This window comes from Populus alba, chromosome 9, assembly GCF_005239225.2.
Source record: "Populus alba chromosome 9, ASM523922v2, whole genome shotgun sequence".
NCBI classification, from domain to species: Eukaryota; Viridiplantae; Streptophyta; class Magnoliopsida; order Malpighiales; family Salicaceae; genus Populus; species Populus alba.
In genome coordinates, this window is record NC_133292.1 from 1,860,874 (window position 1) to 1,879,386 (window position 18,513).

The window sequence follows — 18,513 nt, forward strand, 5'->3', positions numbered from 1 at the left end:
GAGCTTTTATTTTGATTTGTTGTATATCAGGTTATCTCAATCTCATATCTCGAGTTGCGAGTTTGACATGTTAACTAAGCTTGACTCAAGTCGTTTTTTGGTTTGCTTTATGTGAGTTTATCTTGGTTTCATGATTCGAATTATGAGTTTGGTGAGTTAACTTAAGTTGACCTGAATAGTTTTTTTGTGTCCTATTTTTTAATTGATTTTTTTTTAATTTCATAATTCAACATTGGATTAATTGAAAATCAGACTTCATAATTTGTTTCAATTTAATTTTTATGAGGTTGTCTTAGTCTCATAATCTGGGTCATAAGTTTCGCAGGTTAAATCAGGTTAACTCTAGTAATTTTTTATCTTTTTTGTTAATTGATATTTTTTTTAATTTCATTCTTCAACATTATGTTGATTGAAAATTGAGTTTCTTAATTTGTTTTGATTTATTTTATATAGAGTGAGGTTATCATGGTTTTATAACTCAAAGTCATGAATTTAGCAAGTTCATCCGAGTTGACCAAAATCAATTTAATATGTTGTCGATTCAATTTTTTTTTAGAAAAATAATATTATTTTAGATTTTTTAAGTCAAATTATATTTTTATTAATCATTTAAATTATATTTGGATTTATTAAATGTATTGCGTAACATTTTTTTTTTCTATTAAATAAAATAATAGCAATATCTTAGATATTTTCTTCACGTTGAAAAAAAAAATATTGACCAATAATCTAGCCCATATCAACCACTAATTGTCTTTTATCAATGGATAAGTTGTCACCACCAAACACAATTCCAAAATCTCCTATCCTAATTCTATTTTATCGTATCAAAGCACTAATGAAGAATCACTACCTAAAGGACAAATGACCAAACATGTCCTTCGGTTTTAGAAAAAGAAAAGAAAACTGCCAAGTGCCAAGCACTCGAAGTAAAAAAAAGAAAAACAGAAAGCAGAAAAAATGGAGATAGACATGAAAGCTGAGTCAAATGTAAATCCTCCACGTCACAGTTCAGAAACAACGTAAGGGAAGCGAAATAGTTGTAGTTCGCTTGCTCCCCCTTCCTGTCTTTCTGGTGTGGTGTTCTGTCGTGGTAGAATAGTGAGGATGCAGCGAGTGTTTGGTGCGGCCGCGAGGAGGTCTCTGTCTCTTTTAAATACAAACAAGAAAAAACTCCCACAGCCTCCTCCTCCTTCTGCCTCTTCTTTCTCCACCGCTTCTACCTCTTTTCTCTTCGATGATACTCAACTCCAGGTCTTCTTCTGCTCTTTCTTAATTATTGTTGTTGTTATTTATTTGCTTCTCTGCTTGCTAAATGATCTGTTATTTCTTTCTTTTCCACAGTTTAAAGAAAGTGTTTCTCAATTTGCTCAAGAAAACATAGCGCCTCATGCCTCCACAATAGACCAATCAAATTATTTCCCCAAGGTGATTTAAATAAAGGGTTTCTTTTTGTTGAGAATTATTCAATCAATTTGATTCATCTCCTCCTAATTTCTCTAGGAAGTCAACTTATGGAAACTCATGGGAGACTTTAATCTACATGGGATTACTGCACCAGGTTAGGGTTTAGGGTCAGCAATGTTTATTTCTTCTTCCTAGAAACCTCTTAATTTTCCTTTCCTTTCCTTTCCTTTCCTTATGCCTTCGTAGAGGAATATGGTGGACTTGGTCTTGGTTACTTATACCACTGCGTAGCAATGGAAGAAATTAGTCGTGCTTCAGGATCTGTTGGCCTTTCTTATGGTGCCCATTCTAACCTCTGCATCAATCAGTTGGTAAACTAGACAAATCCCTTTTTTCATAGTCTCATTATTCTAATGTATGTTTTTCTCACTGTCTTGAAACTTCTTACTTCCTTAATGCCTGCTGCCTGCTCTGTTTTTTAGGTGAGGAATGGAAATCCTGCTCAAAGACAAAAATACTTGCCCAAGGTTATTTTTTTCCATCCTTTTCCACTCCAGCATCCCTTGGTCTCCTCGCTTTAATAACCAATTCATTCTTCTGCTAACGGTTTCTCAGAAATATGCCTTATATTTTATAAATGATCATCATGCTACAATCGTAAAGATCACACTAAAGTTTTCTTATTAATTTATGTGCAAAATGAAGTTGATGATATCAAATTTCTATGTCCTTCTTTCAACAAGGTAGGGATATGAACCCGGACCATCTATTTCCTATCTTAAATTGATAAATATGATTTTCGCAATTATGGGATTCCCCCATGTACTTTCTTTACTGACTGATATTCTCTTCTTATGAAGCTTATTAGTGGAGAGCATGTAGGAGCACTTGCAATGAGTGAACCCAATGGTAATCCATATGTTTGCACAGCTTATGTTTTGCCGGGATTGCTAGCTATTCTTTTAGGTGATTTTTAGTCTGGCTCATTACTGTCTTCTTTCAGCTGGCTCTGATGTTGTTAGCATGAAATGCAAAGCTGATCGTGTAGATGGAGGCTATATCATAAATGGAAACAAGATGTGGTGCACCAATGGGCCAGTTGCTCAGACATTGGTAACTTCTCAGTATTGCCCCCCAACTCCCTTTATCTCCCTTCTTATGAAATGCATGTCTATAATGCACAATTTTATGAATTGATAAACGTATGAGTTGCTTGGGAAACTAGACTTGCACATGAACTCAATGATGGATCCAAATTGCTAATCCTTTTTTGTTCTTCCATTTTGTATTGTTTATTATTTATATTCTCAAGAACATGAGTGGAGTAATATCTTTTATAACGCTGTTGAAGAGCTTTAAATAATAAGCCAATGCATGTGAATGCATAGAACATTGGAGATGAAACAAACTGATAAAAACAAACTATTTTATATGATCCTGTTGCAATAGATAACCGATTTCAGTTGGGAATTCTTGTGTAGCATGTTCGAAAGTATAATTGGTTGTGTATGAGTTGTCCCCCTTTCCTTTTCTGATCCATTGAAAAGACAATTCCTACTCTACTGCTATGCCTGATATCCCTATCAATTTTCTTTTTTTGGAAGACATTAATGTTTGGTTGTAAAGCTAGCACGTGATGGTTACCTCATGCAACTATTAGTGTGATGTTGACTAATTGTATCATATTCTGTTCTATGAAGTCATCTTTTGTTTGTTGAAAGTAATGCCTAGAATTGGGACAGGTTGTTTATGCAAAAACCAATGTCACAGCTGGATCAAAAGGAATCACGGCATTTATCATTGAGAAGGGAATGCCTGGGTACTTGAACCATCATTTTCTATTAAAATGGAAAGCCACTTGTTCTTTGGACTTATTTGTTAGACACTTCCCTCTGAATGAGCTGGGCACCGCCTTTCATTTGATTAAAATTTTCCTAAGCACTATTTGCACCTGAATGTAAATGGGTAATAATTACATCAGTTTTGCGTAGAAATTTGAAAGCAGAAATGATTTTTCAAAGAAAAAGAACTGTTCAAATGAGAAGATTTATTTCTGAGACTATTCAAAAAAATCCTTAAATGTTTTAGAAAGGATAAATATGGGATTTTTTGTCATGGTAAAACGTAAAAACACTGACAAATGAAAAGCAGAATTTGAATCCTTGACTTATTGAAGGTCTTTTTCTGGTGACTGCAGATTTAGCACTGCCCAGAAATTAGACAAGCTTGGGATGAGAGGAAGTGATACGTATGTTAAGAATGCTCTTAATGGTGTTTTCTATTTTCTAGTACATCAACCTTCATCTTTCCCTCCTTCCTACTAATATGGTTGATGCCTTGATGGTCTGAGCAGATGTGAGCTTGTGTTTGAGAATTGCTTTGTACCAGAAGAAAATGTTCTCGGGCAGGAAGGGAAAGGTTTATTCATACTATTTTCTTGTGTTTCTTTCTAGGAAGACCTTTGTAAGATGTTCGATGTCTAATTACATTGATTGCTTGTCACTGTAATTAGACAAGGTTCTTTCATGCTATTTTCTTGTGTTTCTTTCGAGGAAGATCTTTGTCAGATGTTTGATGTCTAATTACAGTGATTGCTTGTCACTACAAACAAAGTGTATGTGTGTCTAGGGATCATGACACAAGCAACTCAGCCAGACTATCTGTAACAGATAAATGTGACTGGAGATAAAACTAGGTTTTAAATACCTCCAAGGATTCAGCCTCTCACAGGAAACATTCTTAAATGACTATGTATTAGTTTGTTAGTGATCATGATCGTAAGGAAGGATGCACAGATAGTCAGAGATTTATGTGTGTAGAACCAACCAATTTTGTACTTGTTCAAATTGTTTGGGAGAAATCACATTTATCATAATAAATTTGCATCACATAGATTGCTTTCATCTCCTCTTTACTTTTTTCTCTAAACATCAAAAGTTGTCCTTTTCTTTCAGGTGTGTATGTCATGATGTCAGGACTGGATCTGGAGAGGCTTGTGTTGGCTGCTGGGCCACTTGGCATCATGCAGGCATGTCTTGACGTTGTTCTTCCTTACATTCGACAAAGAGAACAGTTTGGCCATCCAATTGGAGAGTTTCAGTTTATTCAGGTATAACTATTGGTGACCCAAACTTTCTAATGCAGTCTAGCTGGTGTTTGTATTGGGTCTTAATCTGTAACTAATAGTGTGCTCCTGTGTTGTGGGAGTTTCACCAGTTTTCCTCTTTATGTTTTACCATGACCTGTTGTTATGAACTGTAATTTGATAGACTTGACATCACATGGGATGGTTTTGTTTTTCCTTTTTTTTTTTTTTTGGTTTCTTTAGCAAGTTATATTGTCATGAATGGTGTTTCAACGCCCTTTATTAAGATTTGTTATTGCAAGTTCTAGTAACTTAAAGCAAACCTGTCTTCCTTGAAAACCCCTCATGTGAAAAAAATCATGCGTGCAAATTTTTCTTGTTCTTGTATATTCACTTTTCATCCTGTTGGGTGTGGAAGGATAAAAATATTGAGAAAATGGTTAGATTTCAAACCAGTGCTCCTTTACAAAATTGAGAAATATGTTTTTATAGTTGGAAAATAAACATATCTTGGTATAGTTTTACATTTGATTTTTCCTTTTACATAGGCGACAATCCTAAAAAGATAAAAAAGACCAAGAAAAATTATGAATAATAATGGAAAGGATAAAAAAATTGTGACCCCTTAAATTTAATTCAGGAGCTGAAATAAACCAATTGCTAGTCCAAAATATCATTTTACTTTTAAGAGAAGATTTAAGAAACAATTTAAGAGACTGAATAATGAGAAATATAAAGAATTATGATTTTACACTCAGCAATTTCAAATGCGTGAAAAAATATATCAAGCTTTTACTTCATCCCTTCGCACATGTGGCTAGTACACGTCATCACCATGATGCACTTTCAGCTGTTGCATCAGGTTTACTCACACATAAGAGATAGATAGATATTGATTTTGATTGATCTTCATTTGCAGGGGAAGATTGCTGACATGTATACTTCCTTACAATCTTCAAGGTATGTATCCTAATAATATATTGTACTGTACTTTTCTAAATTCTGATGTTTGTATGGTAGCGACTAACAATTCTGAACATTTCAGGTCCTATGTTTATTCTGTCGCAAGGGATTGTGACAGTGGTAGAATTGACCCTAAGGTGATGATCTCATTCACATAGCTAGATGTTGATGTTTCATCTGTTTTTTGTTTGTCTACTTTGTATATTGAAACCCCATGACTTGAACTCTGATTGACATTTTTTTCTTGTGGATGTAGAGGTCCATAAGAATGTGGTTTGCATCATGAGAGCTCTTTGTTTTACTCATAAAATTCAGTACTGTTGCTAGTTGTCTCAGCACATTATAGATATTATGAATACCTGCCACGATACACTTGTTGCAATATTTTTGTCATAGTTTCTGTTGATGGGATATACTGGGAATGATTATTGTGGTATATACCCGGTAAGGATGGCTACTTGACTGGAAAGATAAGGGGTTGTTCAGAAATGTAGCACTCCATTTTTCCTGGAAAAACAGAAAAAATGAACTTTGTGTCCAAGTGCATATTTTTATAAAATGGAAAGCAGAAAATCTCTTCTTTGTTTTTCATGATAAAGCATTGAATTAGAAAACATGTTGGGCATGTTTTCCAAAATTTTCTCCCTTTCAAAGCTTAACTAAAAAGGCACTTCTCCAAACTCTTATAACTAAATGATATTTTTTGGACAAAGGTGTCCTCATCACTTTTGGGTTATGTCAATTAAATCCTATATATAATCTAAACTTTCCTCAATTTGTAAACTAAGCAGCTGCACCACCACCCTTTGTAACTTCTTCTTCTTCAGCTCTGTCCCCCTCCTCCCCGATCTCTTTCATTCACTATCTATTCATGGATCTGATTTGATGGTTACGTTTTGAGTGGCTTTTCAATGAGAAAGCGAAGGTTGATTGAAATTTGTGCTATTTTAGTTGTACTGGTGGGATACTTGGCAAAGTTTGTGTTGGCATCACCCGATTGTTGGTGGAGCAAAATAAAGGCTGCTGTATTGCTTTTGATTTACATTATCTATCAAGTTGTTGTTTTTTGCGAAATTGATGATGAGGGAGGCATTCTAAACCTTTTTCTGTTTTCTGAAATGATGTGTTTTTCAGGGTTAAATTAGCTGTAATTTCTGAATTTATATTTTAATATTGTTTATTTCACAATAAACCACATGTAAAATTTGGACTGAATTAATTTTTTGTTGAATAAAATAAAATTTAAAAATTAATGCTTTTTGAACTTGATTTCATTTTTTCTATTGGTGAAAAACTATTGTAGCTTGAACGTGTATTTTAGTTTTCTAACTTTAAAAATGTTATGAAACTTTAATGGATAACATGTTTTCTGATTTTCCATTGAAAAATGAAAAATAAAAGTAGAGTAGAAAACTAGAATTGGAAAATGAAAAGCATTTTGTTAGTGAACGCACCATCCTAAAATCTCTTTGTTCTTGCTCTCTCAATGTTTACTTGGGTGACCTTCTGTCTTTGTTTCTTGAAATTTCTTGTTTTCTTTAACTGGCCACCTTATTATTCTTATTTGTGGAGTAAATGCAGGCCTCTTTCTCTCTTCTTTTCAAGCCTTCATATTGATAAAGTCTTCTTTTCCTCTTATCTTATCTTTTTCTTTTATTTCTTTCCTTTGTATTTATCATCTCATATACACAATTATAAAATGTTTGATCTCAACAATGTGACAACTTCTGTGGATATATATTTTCAGGATTGTGCTGGAGTCATACTTTGTGCGGCTGAAAGAGCAACCCAAGTTGCTTTGCAGGTGAAAGAGCACTCCCATTCTTTTGTTTATGAATTTCAAAATCTCATGTTCAGTAGGAGCACCAAAATCGAATGAATTTGTACAAACATAAAAAGAGCCTGAAATATTTGTGTTTCACTGCACATGTCCTCTTTTTAGCCCTCAAGGGTTTTTTTTCCTGCATGATGAAAGATTATGGACAATTATGATTTTTCAAAATTGGTTACCTTTTTAGATCTACTTTTGCAGGCTATACAATGTTTGGGTGGAAATGGATATGTAAATGAGTACTCAACTGGTCGTCTTCTTCGAGATGCAAAACTATATGAGATCGGAGCAGGGACTAGTGAGATCAGAAGAATGATCATTGGTCGTGAACTCTTTAAGCAGTAAGGGGTAGCATGTTGTCCAGGGCATCCTGCGGCAGCATCGTGAATAATTTTTCCCTGCCGTGTATGAAACTCATAGGGGGGCGACCATTGTCATAGAATGGATTGTCATTGGCTTATGTACACGAGCTAACAGGAAACAATGGAAGACAGTGTTGCATGCTAGTAAAACAACTTTTCTTCCTTGCATCTATCGTTTTACTTTGTCTCATCTCCTGTTTTTGTTGTTCTATACTAGTATCTCTCTTTCTTTCACTGTTACTCATTATTGTTGAATAATTCTTTATTTTTCTACAACTATAAAAATTATCTTAGAAATTGGCAGCACAGCTTCCCACAGCCTAAACTCTTGGCATTGTAGAAAGAAATAGAGGGTAAACTCTGTTGAGGACATGGAACTATCCAGGTTTGATTTCAGAGCTTGAATTGTGAGCTCCTCCATCTCTTCTCTGCTTTAACAGGCTAAATAACTGTTCAATCAAAGCTAGCTTTATCGTCGTATTTGCACATTCCAAATCCCCGGGGGTGAGATGGTGCCCTATGGAGATTCTATGGCATTAGAGTTCTTGATGATCATAAAATCCGTTCGTGCGAGTGTGTGCGCGGCAAGGCAACATAAATCATCCCTGCCTCGTCATCTTGGCGACACCTATCTAAGCGTGTCAAGACACCGTGCCTGAATCTAAGCCTGCCTGCGCAACTTGCGTATCCATCTGGTAGTTTGAGTTGTCAAACGACATCAGATGCAAAACTCTACAAGAATCATCTCGGACGTTTAATCCATGTTTCCTCAGGCAAACGTTGAAAGTTCATACCAGTGATCCAAGGGGGCAATCAGTGAATAAGACTACCTGCACTCTACACATACTAGATGAAAACGAAATCACTGGTTCCAGAACAAACTTCAATCATCCTCGTAAACGAGGGGCCATGAGAGGCATACAAATCCTAAAAGCTTCAATAGGTTCCATTCACTGAGGAACTCAGAACATGAATGACAGAATACACAACTAGTTTCAGGTGTTTAACAATAAGTTGCACGAACATAGCAAGCATAGTACTCGTTTCATTAACGAATTTCAAAACCTTATTACTGTTGGCGAACAATCTGGCTGGCCCACTGAAGAAGACTTGGATGCTTCCATAATCACAGGTGCTTGATCCAAACAACTTTGAGTATCGTCCCCAGTAATTCCAATGGTCATCTTCTCCACTTCTTCTTGGGTATATATATGGATCTTGGTTGCCACATTACAGAACTCACTGTCACCAGAAAAACTAGCCATGAGTAATCATCGCCTAGGAAAGAGTCAAAAACAGCATTTATTAATCAATCAGAAAGATAACGAAAAATAAGCTTCAATTTTCAATATCATCGTCCATTTTTCCCCTTAGAAATCTAGAACTTGAGCTGTACAAAGTGAGGGCTTTCCACCAACCAATAAGATCTGGCACCTCCATTCTAATGGGAATTTAATGTTGTGTTCAAATCCCAAGTTTAAATCAGTGGGCATGCCTTGAGAAAATAAGGCGCTTTTGCTTTTCCTTCAAAACAGGGAACATGCACTAAGAATAGATAGGTAAGCTTTTAACCTCCTTCCCATCCCATTCTACTCCAATGAATTGCCTTCTTCCTTGAATATACAAACGTGCACAAGTGAATCTAGAGACAATTTGAACTTTTGAGATAGACACAAGGTAGGTTTCATAGCATAGCTGGCCATTCCTGCATATCAACAATAATGCATCTTTCTCCCATGTAATTCACTACAAAAAACTTGGGTTTTCAGGCAATGACCATCTAAAAGAAAAATGCTACCTCTCATTTCTACCTATGCCCACTAGCATTTGCGTGCTACTTGCACAGCTTAGTACTTCTAAATATCACATTTAAACAAATCCGAAGGCTCACTTAAAATAATATGAAGGTGCTGAGGAGGCATGTTAAATTGACGTAATCATCCAATTTATTGGATAGCAGATAACATATCACTAATTTCATCAGACACTTACGGCCATGGATCATCTCCGACAACCATTACATCATTCTCACTGTCAGTATACAAGATCCGCCATCCTTCCTCAGGATTTCGTAAAAGACCCTCCATGCTAAATAGTCGCTCTAGTTCATTCAAGAGATCACTATAGCCATTCAGCCTTGAAAGATCAATAGCTCTTCCGACCAAGCTACCTTGCTTGTGAACCTTCAACAAATTTATGTTAAAATGAGCAGGCTCCAGGTCAAGAAATCGCAATTTACTGTCTAGTTTTAATTCTAATGTAGCTTACCTTTGTGCAACTCCTCTTACTAGTGTTTTGCGAATTTGGAGATGTTTCTGCATTCAAGGAGAACCCAAAAAGTTTGCAGCCAGTAGCATTCCCATTAAAAAAGTCATCCTTTTGATTTCTTAGATTTGCACATAAAGCCGGTGAAGCAGAAATACTTTCTTGTGTCTTATACTCGCTTGATTGATTAGGCTTTCTAACTTCTTCCCTAACCACACAAGTCTGAATAGAAGATGTATTGAAATGGGCATTTTCTCTAGAGAAGATAGCATAAGATTGTGTTCTGGGATCTTGACCATTTTTGTATACATCTCCATAGGGAAAGTACATACTTCTAAGGCTTTCTGCTGCTACAGGATAGAAAGCAGGTCTTGGTCCTGGATACATCTGGAAAGAACTGTGTCCCATGTTGGGCTTTCCCAAAGCACCAACAGAACTCAACGAGCATATTTCTTGACCTTGCAAGACCTTCAGGAACCTATCAGATTCCGTGAATCCTGTGTGGGAGGCAGGGTGAGCTCTAGTTAACTCACTGATTTTAGCCTTCTCTATTCCTGACAATATGAGATTTTGCTGTGCTTTATTCCGCACCTCAAAATCCAGTGGATGGTTTACAGTATCACATCGATACACAGGTGATAGCAAACCAACATTTTCTTGACCTTGCAAGACCTTGGAGGATCTTACAGACTCCTTGAAATCCAAAAACCCACCCCCTCCTGCAGCAGGAAGAAGAGATTTAAAAGCTTAAAAAATTAGCAAGTAAATAAAAGATAAAAAGAAAAGAGGAATATTGATCTCTTAGTTAAAGATTTATACCAGCTATGGGCTTATCAGGTGGGGCTGCTTGCAGCCCAGTCCGCGGTTTCTTCAACCTTGGTGAAGATTGAATAATCAAGGGTGGGAGTGAAACAGAAGCGTCAATTTCCCATGGGGAAACTCGTTCTTGATGATCACTGATGACATCTTCATCCCATCTGACCTGTTAAATGGTAGAGCACACGAGTCTACTAAATAGATCACAAAAAAGGTCAAAAGATAACCAACAGTTTTCAAGCTTCCATTTTCACTAAACAATGGAAATGCGAAGAAAAGAAATGGCATGCATGCAAAGGCAGCAGTATTCCTTGACAAGATATATTAAGTCCCACACAAAAACCTGACTATTCAATGATGTAACAATATGTGCGTGCCCTGTAGATTTTGCAAAATTTTCAGAATGCACAAAGGTTGTCATCAATAATTGACTTATGTGAGCTGACAAATAGGTGAAAATCAATGTTGAGAACAGTATCTGCCTGGCAAAGCACAAAATCTTTAGAAAGAACAAAGATTGTCATCAATAACTGGATTGTGTGAGCTGACAATTACGTGGTGTTGTGATCCTTGATTCTGATAGCCATTTAGAGATGCTCTGGCTGTGTATTAGTTAGCATGCAATTTCTGTTAATTTCTAATATTTGTTGATGTCGCAGAAACTGTTAGTTAGTTGCAAAGATCTTGGAATTGTCGGAACAGGTGTTAAAAAGCTAACAAAATGAAGATATATCCTCAAGTAACAAGAATAACTGTTGATTTTCAGTTATAAATTCTCTCTTTTCTCTCTTGTTTTCTTCTTCTTGTACTTCATTGTTAAGAGACTTTCAACTAAGAAAGTCTCTTGACAGGTGAAAATCAATGTTGATAAACTATATGTTTTTCATAAAGCAATCATGGTTGCCAAGCTCAACGAGGAGGCTTGATCTATTTAGATGCAAACCAAAAGAGATTGAATTCGAGGTGGTAGATGAAATGAGGACTATGTGAAGAAACATGGCAAACAAAATCATCCAATTAGAATGATACATATGCAAACTGTAACTCTCACCATTAAGCACCTCCATTTTGAGTTGGGCCATTTATAGGGATCCAAGTCAGCTGTTCCAGTTACTACACCGCTACACCTGCAACAAGACAGAAACAATATCATATTCTTTGAAAGAATATCACCACAGGAAAAGGAATTAGTCTTGCCATTTAACTGAATCATACTAGACCTTCTTTCAGGAGAATCATCCATTTCAAATCTCATTTTGAATCTTGTCCCGATGCAAACTGCATTGTTGATGCTTTTTATATACTTTTGGTAGGGTACAACAAACACTGCATGAGTGGCCCTGCAATTCAACAATTTTGAAAAACCTTCTTTTTTTTTATCAAGAACTAGCCTGACAAACAATCAAAACATTTCCAAGAATTGCATAGAAAACTACATCCCTATAATAAATCCATGTATGCAATAGCTGTTAACAAAAGACGTGAACTCATGGATTTGATTTTAAATTCACTTCTATTCGATCCTCCAGCCCCTGTTACCTAAACTTATTACAAAAGAAAGAAAGAAACGTTTTCTTTGATTTAGTCTAAAGAATCAAAGTCACAAGATCACCACCTAACATGGTAAATCTACTAATTTCATTTAAATATGATACATGTTACTGGAATCAACAGGGGAGGACAATGTTTTTACAAATAATGCCTTCTGGAACGCATTATACATCTATGTATTATATTCAAGGCTCTCTATTAGCACCTATTCCAATGTAAACTGCATGCTCCCTTTTTCCTATAATTCTAATCACTACTAAATAATGATAGTTAGTTGTGAGAGGAAGTGTTTTCATCCGAGAGGTCACGATACTCGTGGAACAAATACAAACCCCTGAAGCCATAGAAACAGCAACAACAATGATGATGCAGGACAAGAGCAAAGAAGTTTCTTTGTTGTTTGTAATTTAATAATGCTAGAATATTATTATTAGTACCAAATTATATTTTAGATTTATTATTATTGAAGATAACATTTATCAAAGAACCATCTCAACCCAATAACTTAAGCTATTAGGTGAGGCCTTAAGATATGAGTTATATTATTCTCTAACACACACCCTCTAGTGAATGCCTTTTGGGCTTGAAACTTGCATAGGTCCACATTAACTTGTGCTTAATTTTTATCAAATAAATGAGGATGGTGAGATTCAAACTCGTGACCGCTTGGTCATCGAGGCTCTGATACCATGTCAAAGGACCATCTCAACCTAATAGCTTAAGCTGTTAGGTAAGGCCCTAAGATATGATTTATATTATTCTCTAATAACATTAATTATGATTCTTATTTCCTATTTCATTTAGGTTACTCATGTTTCTTAGTGTTTATAGAAACACCATATATTCCATGTCAATTGGAGGAGATCTTATGTGAGAGAAGAATGATATTTAATTGTTTCTTCTGCCTTATATACATGTCAATAGCATAGGAATAACTACTCTTGAGTTGAGAAAGAAAGAAGCATGTCTACATCAAATGCAAAAAAGGTAATTTAAAAGAGCAAGCAAAATTATTGTGGAGCACAAATGGAGGTATTTATTGGATGACCAAGGGTGAGGGGTAAGTGAATTTTCATTTACAAGAACAAAAGCTTTTATTTATAAAACATGTAATCAAATCAGAAGTTCATTTATGAACATATAGTCTCCAACAGATTAGCCTACACATTTGATCAAATGAAAGCAAAGAACCTCCATACAAGAACAAGAACTGTTATTCAGTCCAAAATATGAAAATTACAAGAGCATATGTTCCACCCACTCATTTTTTTAGGATATTGATCCATAGGAAGTAGAGACACCTTAAAAACATTCACCAATTGCAATGCATTAAATTGCAGTCTCTTTTGGCCCTAAGCCAACAATCTCAATCAAATGTTCTCACTCAATTTGTATCGCTCGGTTGAATAACTTGGGATCACAGAATGTAGAAAAATCTAATCCCTTGAATAATGAGGTGAAAAATCCAGTAAACTATCATAACAAATAAATCCTATTCATGGTATCGTAAAGTGCACAATAAAATTGCCATTAGCGTGACACAGAACTCTAATAGTACCATTTGGAACTGCTATACAACATGGTTATGCTAAAATACATTTAGCTTAAGAGTAAGATCCCACTAAACAATGCATATTGGTCTTTCGAACTGCCAACAAAAGTGAGTTATTTACAGCAGAAGTTGAAAGAGTACTAACAAAACGCGAGGACTAAAACATTGATTCAATTTAATTTATGATAGCTCTGGTACCTTGGACTATATGAAACAGTGAACACGCTCTTGGTGGATATTGCATTAGACACCAAGGAGAGAGCACTGGGAAGTGAATTCTGCTTGCCAGTAACAGAATCAGGAAGACCATTTCTAGGTCGGGCAGCTCTTCTGATCCCCAGTCTCAACTCTCCATCTTCGCCCCTATAACAAACAGATTACAAATTTCAAACTGCTGGAAGGTGGAAGCACTTGGTTACAATCATCCCTGCAGGAAACTGGAGGATTTGGCAGCAATTGAAATTTCTCCACTTCTTTCATCTATTGTTTTCTTTCTCTTGTCTTTTTCCTTTTTCTTTTGTATTGAAATTATTCCATTTTCAAGCAACCTCTGATTTCTAGTAAGAATTTTCCCTCATGCGCTAATTACTAAATTTGAAGCAAGATTTTTGCCCAAACTCTACAAAGGGAGAAAAATACACTTTCAGCATCATTATCCAGGACACGTACCTCAGAAATAGCACTGCATCCCCTGAAACAAGATTCTTTTGACTCACGAAAATACTCCATCCCGTAGTTAGAAGATGCCTTCTTGGTTGACCTAAGAAGCAATAAACATTTAACAATCCTATCAATATTACCTTGAATAGAACCAAACCCGGAATTCAATCAAGATTTACCTCTGTAAATATGACGGAATCTCCACTCAACTCCATGCAAGTCTTTGGCCACAAGCTCTTGAGAGGGTCTCTGCTGTTTATAATCCTGCAAATAACGAAACACTATCAGGTTAAGAACACAGTTATAACTTGAGCAACAAAGTTAATCTGACCGTCTAATAAAAGAAATGAACTGAAAGGCATAAAAATCACACCAGTGAAGGGAAACAGTCTTCGGCAGCTCTTCGGGGAACAGAAAACCCTCCATGGGTGCTAGTATCAGAAGCTGTGAGTGTTTTGCAAAACATGTGTGGGGTTGATTTTGTTGGTGATGCGTCATCGCCCTCTCCATCCACGCCTAACTCTTGAAGCTCTTTGCCTTCTAAATCCTGTCCTACCACCTATAAGGCATCCCCAAGAGAAAAGAAACCACCATCTTCAAAATAAAAACTAAGCTAATTCCAGATGAAACTATATGAACAGAAAGTAAATTAGAGCGAACAAATTCAATAGTGTATTATTAAGAACAAGAGGAGTCAAAGCCAACAAAAAGGAAGCATACATTCTTCACAGATTACAAACGAGCTAATATACACTAACACTGTAAAAATTCAAGATGATACCTCTGGTTGAGGAAGCAAACTAAGCCGAGTGTAGACCTCATCATTTTCCCTATTGGCCTGCAAATGAAATTTACTGTAGTAGAAAGAAAGAAGGAAGGAAAGAAAGAAGCAAACTAAACAAGTAGAATCAAAGAATGGAAAGAAAAGAAAGAAACTTACAAGTAGCTGCACATTTACAACTTTGCAAAATATTTGTGGGTGGAGATCAAAGTTGGGCATGTCCCTGTGAGAGAAAGGAGAGGAAGAGGCGAGCTGCTCCAAGTGGCCTTGAGGGAAGTAGACAACCACATTCCCTTTCTTAGGGAGAGAAGTGAGAGGACCAGCACAAGCATGCCAAAGCTCCAAGTAAATTGAAGAGGAAACTGGAGATGAAGATGAATTAGAAGAAGAAGAAGAGTCCCCATTAGTACAAAATGAATTCTTCTCCACCTCAGTCACTGGATGATTCAGATCAATTTCCATGAACACCACCCCACCCAGTGTTTGTATAATGTATAATCTATCCCAGTAGTGTGGGCTTAAAAATACAAGTACAGCAACCACATAACCAAACAGAAACTTACATCAAGAAATTTGATAGACAGAGAAAGAGATGCGATCAACAAGGAAGAATGGAAATGAGGTTAGGAAATCAGATATAAACCATGGATAAGGAAAGAAAGATAATCAAAACATGAGACTGGCTAGAAGCTGAACAGAAAACAACAACAAGACAAGAAGGTCGGGTTTAGTTATAGTTTTAGATTTATCTTTAGACACACAGTAAGTTAAGAGATGAGATGAGATGAGAAAGGAGCAAAAAGAATAGTATGTATCAAATAATAACAAGAAATTCAAAGAATGATTCCTCCCCCATTTGCAGGTACAGGGAAGAGGGAGCACAAGTAGCAGACATGGGAAGCACAGAAAACAAAAGGGCAAAAAGTTTTAAGGAAAAAAAATAAATAAAGAAGCCAATGTAGTGGTGGTGGTGGCTGCTTTTGGTCTGTTTTAGAGAGAGAAAGACTGTTTTTGGTGGAGGGGACAGGCCTAGACACTACTCTTCCCCACCATCCCCCCTCTCTCTCCCCCTCTCGTTTGCTTTTCTTTTTATCTCAATCTGTGTTTAGTCTCCTACATACACCAAAGTTTATCAATCAATCCCCAGATTTAGATTTCCTGTCAATTACCCCCCTCTATGACTCTCTCTCTCCTCTCCTTTTTTTTTTCACGTTTTTAAAGAGTTTTTTTAAAATATATTTTATTTTTATTTATTTTTTGGTGTGATAATATAAAAATAAATTTTAAAAAATAAAAAAATATTATTTTCAATATATTTTTAAATAAAAAATAATAGTTAATAAAATAACAAATAACTATTAGAATCCCACGTCTTATCTTCTCTAGGATCATAGTTGCCATTAAACAAATCCAGGGATTCAATTTCCTTATAAAAATATTGGGAGTTGAGATGCAAGGGAGTTGATATTGAGAAATTTTATTTTTTATTTAAATACCCTCATCTTTTATATTAAGTTAATTTTTTGTTAATATAAAATATAAAAAATATAAATCCTTTAGAAAAAATCTTATTCATACTAGACTTCCTTGATTTTAAATATTGAATGATATATTTTTAAAAATATATTTAAATAATGATATATTAGATAATGAATACATGATGACCAAGAAAATTAAACAATAATAAATTACAAAATATAATTCCAAGTAAACTTGATATTAAAGGGTAGATATAATAAAAAAAAATATTCAATTTAAAACAAAAAAAAATAACCCGGATCAATCAGAGTAAACTTGTCAAACTTGTCAAACTTGTAGCCTGGGTTATAAAAATGGGATAACCCCATGAAAAAAAAAATAAATAATAATATAAAAGCTAATTCCCAACCAACTCAATGGGAAATAACAAAAATAAAAATAAAAAAATTATAAAAAATAAAAATATATCAATCCAAGTTAAACCCTAAATCATATGACTCGGATCATTAAAAATGAATGACTCCATAAAATGAAAAAAAAAAAATTGAAGTTCAATCCCCAACCGACCTAATATTAAATGATAAAATTTTTAAAAAATCAAATTTAAAAAACATATGAATCAAGTCATGAGACCGAGGTAATTATGTAGAAAGCAAGTTTTTAAAAAATATAAACTTCAATTCTCATACAAACTCAGTGTTAAAGGGCAAAAGAAAAAACTTAAGCCAACTTGAGCTAATCTGTCAAATCTACAACCCAGGTCATGAGACTAGATTAATCACATATAAAGAAAAGTAAAAAAAAAAAAAAAAGATTTGAAACACAATCTCCAACCAACTCAATATTGAATAATAAAATTAAAAAAATCAAAATCAACTGGGTAACACCTTTTAAGCTTATGACTTGGGTCATGAGCTGGAACTACTTCGTAAAAGACAAATAAAAAAAATCACAAAGTTCAATCACCAATCTTGATAGATGAAATTGAAAAAAAGATCATTAAAAAATCCAAAACAAAACAAATAACAATTGAAAAAGTGAGGATCAAATTTCACTTAAAAATAAAATGAGAGGACACAAAGCTATTTTGTGGAGAATTTGCATGGAAACCAGACAAAAAGAGAAAGAAGAAGAAGAAAAAAGACACCATACCCTCCAATATTTACACACGCCACATCAAGAAACAGGGCTCAAAAGAAGCATCAAATGCCACCAAGAAAAATGATATTTGGTCATGGAAGAAATTGCACACACCACCAGATCACAAGTAAGTTTCTTCACATGCCAGCACATGCAATACATGTTTTATCTTTTTTTCATTACATGTTGACCCTAGTCCTTTTAATTATTGCATGTTTCAAATCTGGTCCTTTTAAGTCTTAATTATTTTAAATCAATGAAATTGAATTTTATTTTGCAAAACCGAGCATCAACTAAGCTCGTAATTTTTCTGTGACATTATAAGGTCCTCATATCTAGGCGTTAAAAAAACACTATTAAGTTCAATCATAGATAAACTTAAAGCAAAATGATAAAATTAAAAAGGAAAGAATTGGATGACCAGAGAAAAAAATAACCTTATTGTTAAATATTCAATTCTGTTATGAAAAATAACCTGAATATTTGTTTATTATTCAGATTCTTTTTCATAGCTCCAATTGTTTTTTAAATAAATAAAATTTCATTTAATATTTTTGATCTAAGCATCAAGCAACAAAATTTTTTCTCAATACTCTGCTATCCCATAATCTAAATAGTTAA

The 18,513-nt window shown here is 34.9% G+C and overlaps 2 protein-coding genes across 3 annotated transcripts; one reads left to right on the plus strand and one right to left on the minus strand.

Moving 5' to 3' along the window:
- The first annotated feature begins 913 nt into the window (after positions 1–913).
- On the plus strand, positions 914–7,962 carry LOC118034743 (isovaleryl-CoA dehydrogenase, mitochondrial). Its single transcript, XM_035040104.2, has 15 exons — positions 914–1,254; positions 1,345–1,428; positions 1,504–1,561; positions 1,654–1,778; positions 1,890–1,934; positions 2,268–2,316; positions 2,411–2,520; positions 3,150–3,226; positions 3,605–3,655; positions 3,761–3,825; positions 4,362–4,516; positions 5,412–5,452; positions 5,538–5,592; positions 7,203–7,259; positions 7,488–7,962. Exons 1-15 carry the CDS (start codon positions 1,108–1,110, stop codon positions 7,629–7,631), a joined length of 1,263 nt encoding a protein of 420 aa, XP_034895995.1. The 5' UTR covers positions 914–1,107; the 3' UTR covers positions 7,632–7,962.
- A 530-nt stretch (positions 7,963–8,492) lies between these two features.
- LOC118034742 (auxin response factor 4) lies at positions 8,493–16,338 on the minus strand. 2 transcript variants are annotated; one of them, XM_035040103.2, is made up of 12 exons: positions 15,433–16,337; positions 15,274–15,330; positions 14,866–15,051; positions 14,672–14,756; positions 14,502–14,592; positions 14,031–14,195; positions 11,950–12,069; positions 11,781–11,856; positions 10,733–10,895; positions 9,917–10,632; positions 9,641–9,831; positions 8,493–8,890 (listed from the first exon to the last, which is right to left on the minus strand). In XM_035040103.2, the coding sequence occupies exons 1-12, from the start codon at positions 15,733–15,735 to the stop codon at positions 8,707–8,709; spliced, it is 2,337 nt and encodes a 778-aa protein (XP_034895994.1). In that variant the 5' UTR covers positions 15,736–16,337; the 3' UTR covers positions 8,493–8,706. The 2 variants fall into 2 exon arrangements, with proteins under 2 accessions (XP_034895994.1, XP_073267527.1); XM_073411426.1 differs by lacking the exon at positions 9,641–9,831 and having other exon boundaries at positions 8,752–8,890; positions 15,433–16,338.
- Between the last annotated feature and the right edge of the window lie 2,175 nt (positions 16,339–18,513).